The sequence below is a fragment of the Fulmarus glacialis genome, unplaced genomic scaffold (assembly GCF_000690835.1).
Source record: "Fulmarus glacialis isolate BGI_N327 unplaced genomic scaffold, ASM69083v1 scaffold33259, whole genome shotgun sequence".
Classification (NCBI taxonomy): domain Eukaryota; kingdom Metazoa; phylum Chordata; class Aves; order Procellariiformes; family Procellariidae; genus Fulmarus; species Fulmarus glacialis.
In genome coordinates this window covers 5,123-5,937 of record NW_009233114.1, presented here as the reverse complement: position 1 = coordinate 5,937, position 815 = coordinate 5,123, and the positions used below count along the sequence as shown (strand labels likewise).

Here is an 815-nt window from a genome sequence, read left to right as displayed (position 1 = left end):
TCTCCCCAGGCAGACTTTTCATTACGTGCGAGTTTCATTAAAAATGTAGCCCTCTCCTTTCAAATATTTAAACACTTTTATATTATTTAACTCCAGATTGGGTAGCCAGCGAGAGAGGGAGCTGCGTGGGGGTGTGGGTCCGTGCGTGTGTAAAGTCATCCAGATCTGATTTAGAAAAGATATCTCCCTGTGCGTGTGGGGGAAAGACAGAGACAAATCGTTGTAGCTGAGTGTCGTTTGAAGTGGGGGAACCGAAAAATGGAATTGTGAAAAAAAAAAAAAAAAAAAAGGAGGGGGGGAATGGAGAAATACTGTATTGGGGCTTAAATACGGGGCAAACTTTTTAGCTGGGGGGGTGCTGGGAGAAAATACTTCAGCGGCGTGAAGTTTTGGTGCGTGTCAGGAGCAAGTTGGAGCCTCTCGTGTCGCCTAACTTCCCCGCTGGAAGTTTGGGCTCTAAAGTGAACCTTATTCCTGCTTCCCTCGCTCGCTCGCTCTCTCTCTCTCTGGCGGTAACAAATAAGAAAGGGGGGGAGGAGATTGATGTATTTATTTCTGTAAAAGAGTAAACTCACTATTGCAAGAGTTCATCCGCTGCATCCAGGGGTAAACCGGGGCGGAACACTTTTGCTCCTCGCTCTCTCCGAACACAGTTTTGCTCTGCGCGCAGTCCGACTTGCGCGGCTCGGGGGCGAAGGGCACCTCGTCCAGCGTGGGGGGGGCGCACGCAGGGTCCTTCTCCCTGAAAAACCCGCCGGCCCCATAGTCACAGGCGGAGCTGCGGCTGTACGCGCCGCTGGCTTTCCGGGTGGAAC

General features: G+C 51.5%; 1 protein-coding gene across 1 annotated transcript in view; it reads right to left on the bottom strand.

Annotated features, from left to right (window-relative positions):
- Nucleotides 1-575: 575 nt before the first annotated feature.
- LOC104082191 (homeobox protein Hox-B6-like) overlaps nucleotides 576-815 on the bottom strand; it is a gene marked incomplete at its 3' end in the record, with an annotated part of 433 nt that continues 193 nt past the window's right edge. Inside the window, exon 2 of the mRNA XM_009585210.1 lies at nucleotides 576-815. Coding sequence (XP_009583505.1) covers nucleotides 576-815 — 240 coding nt within the window.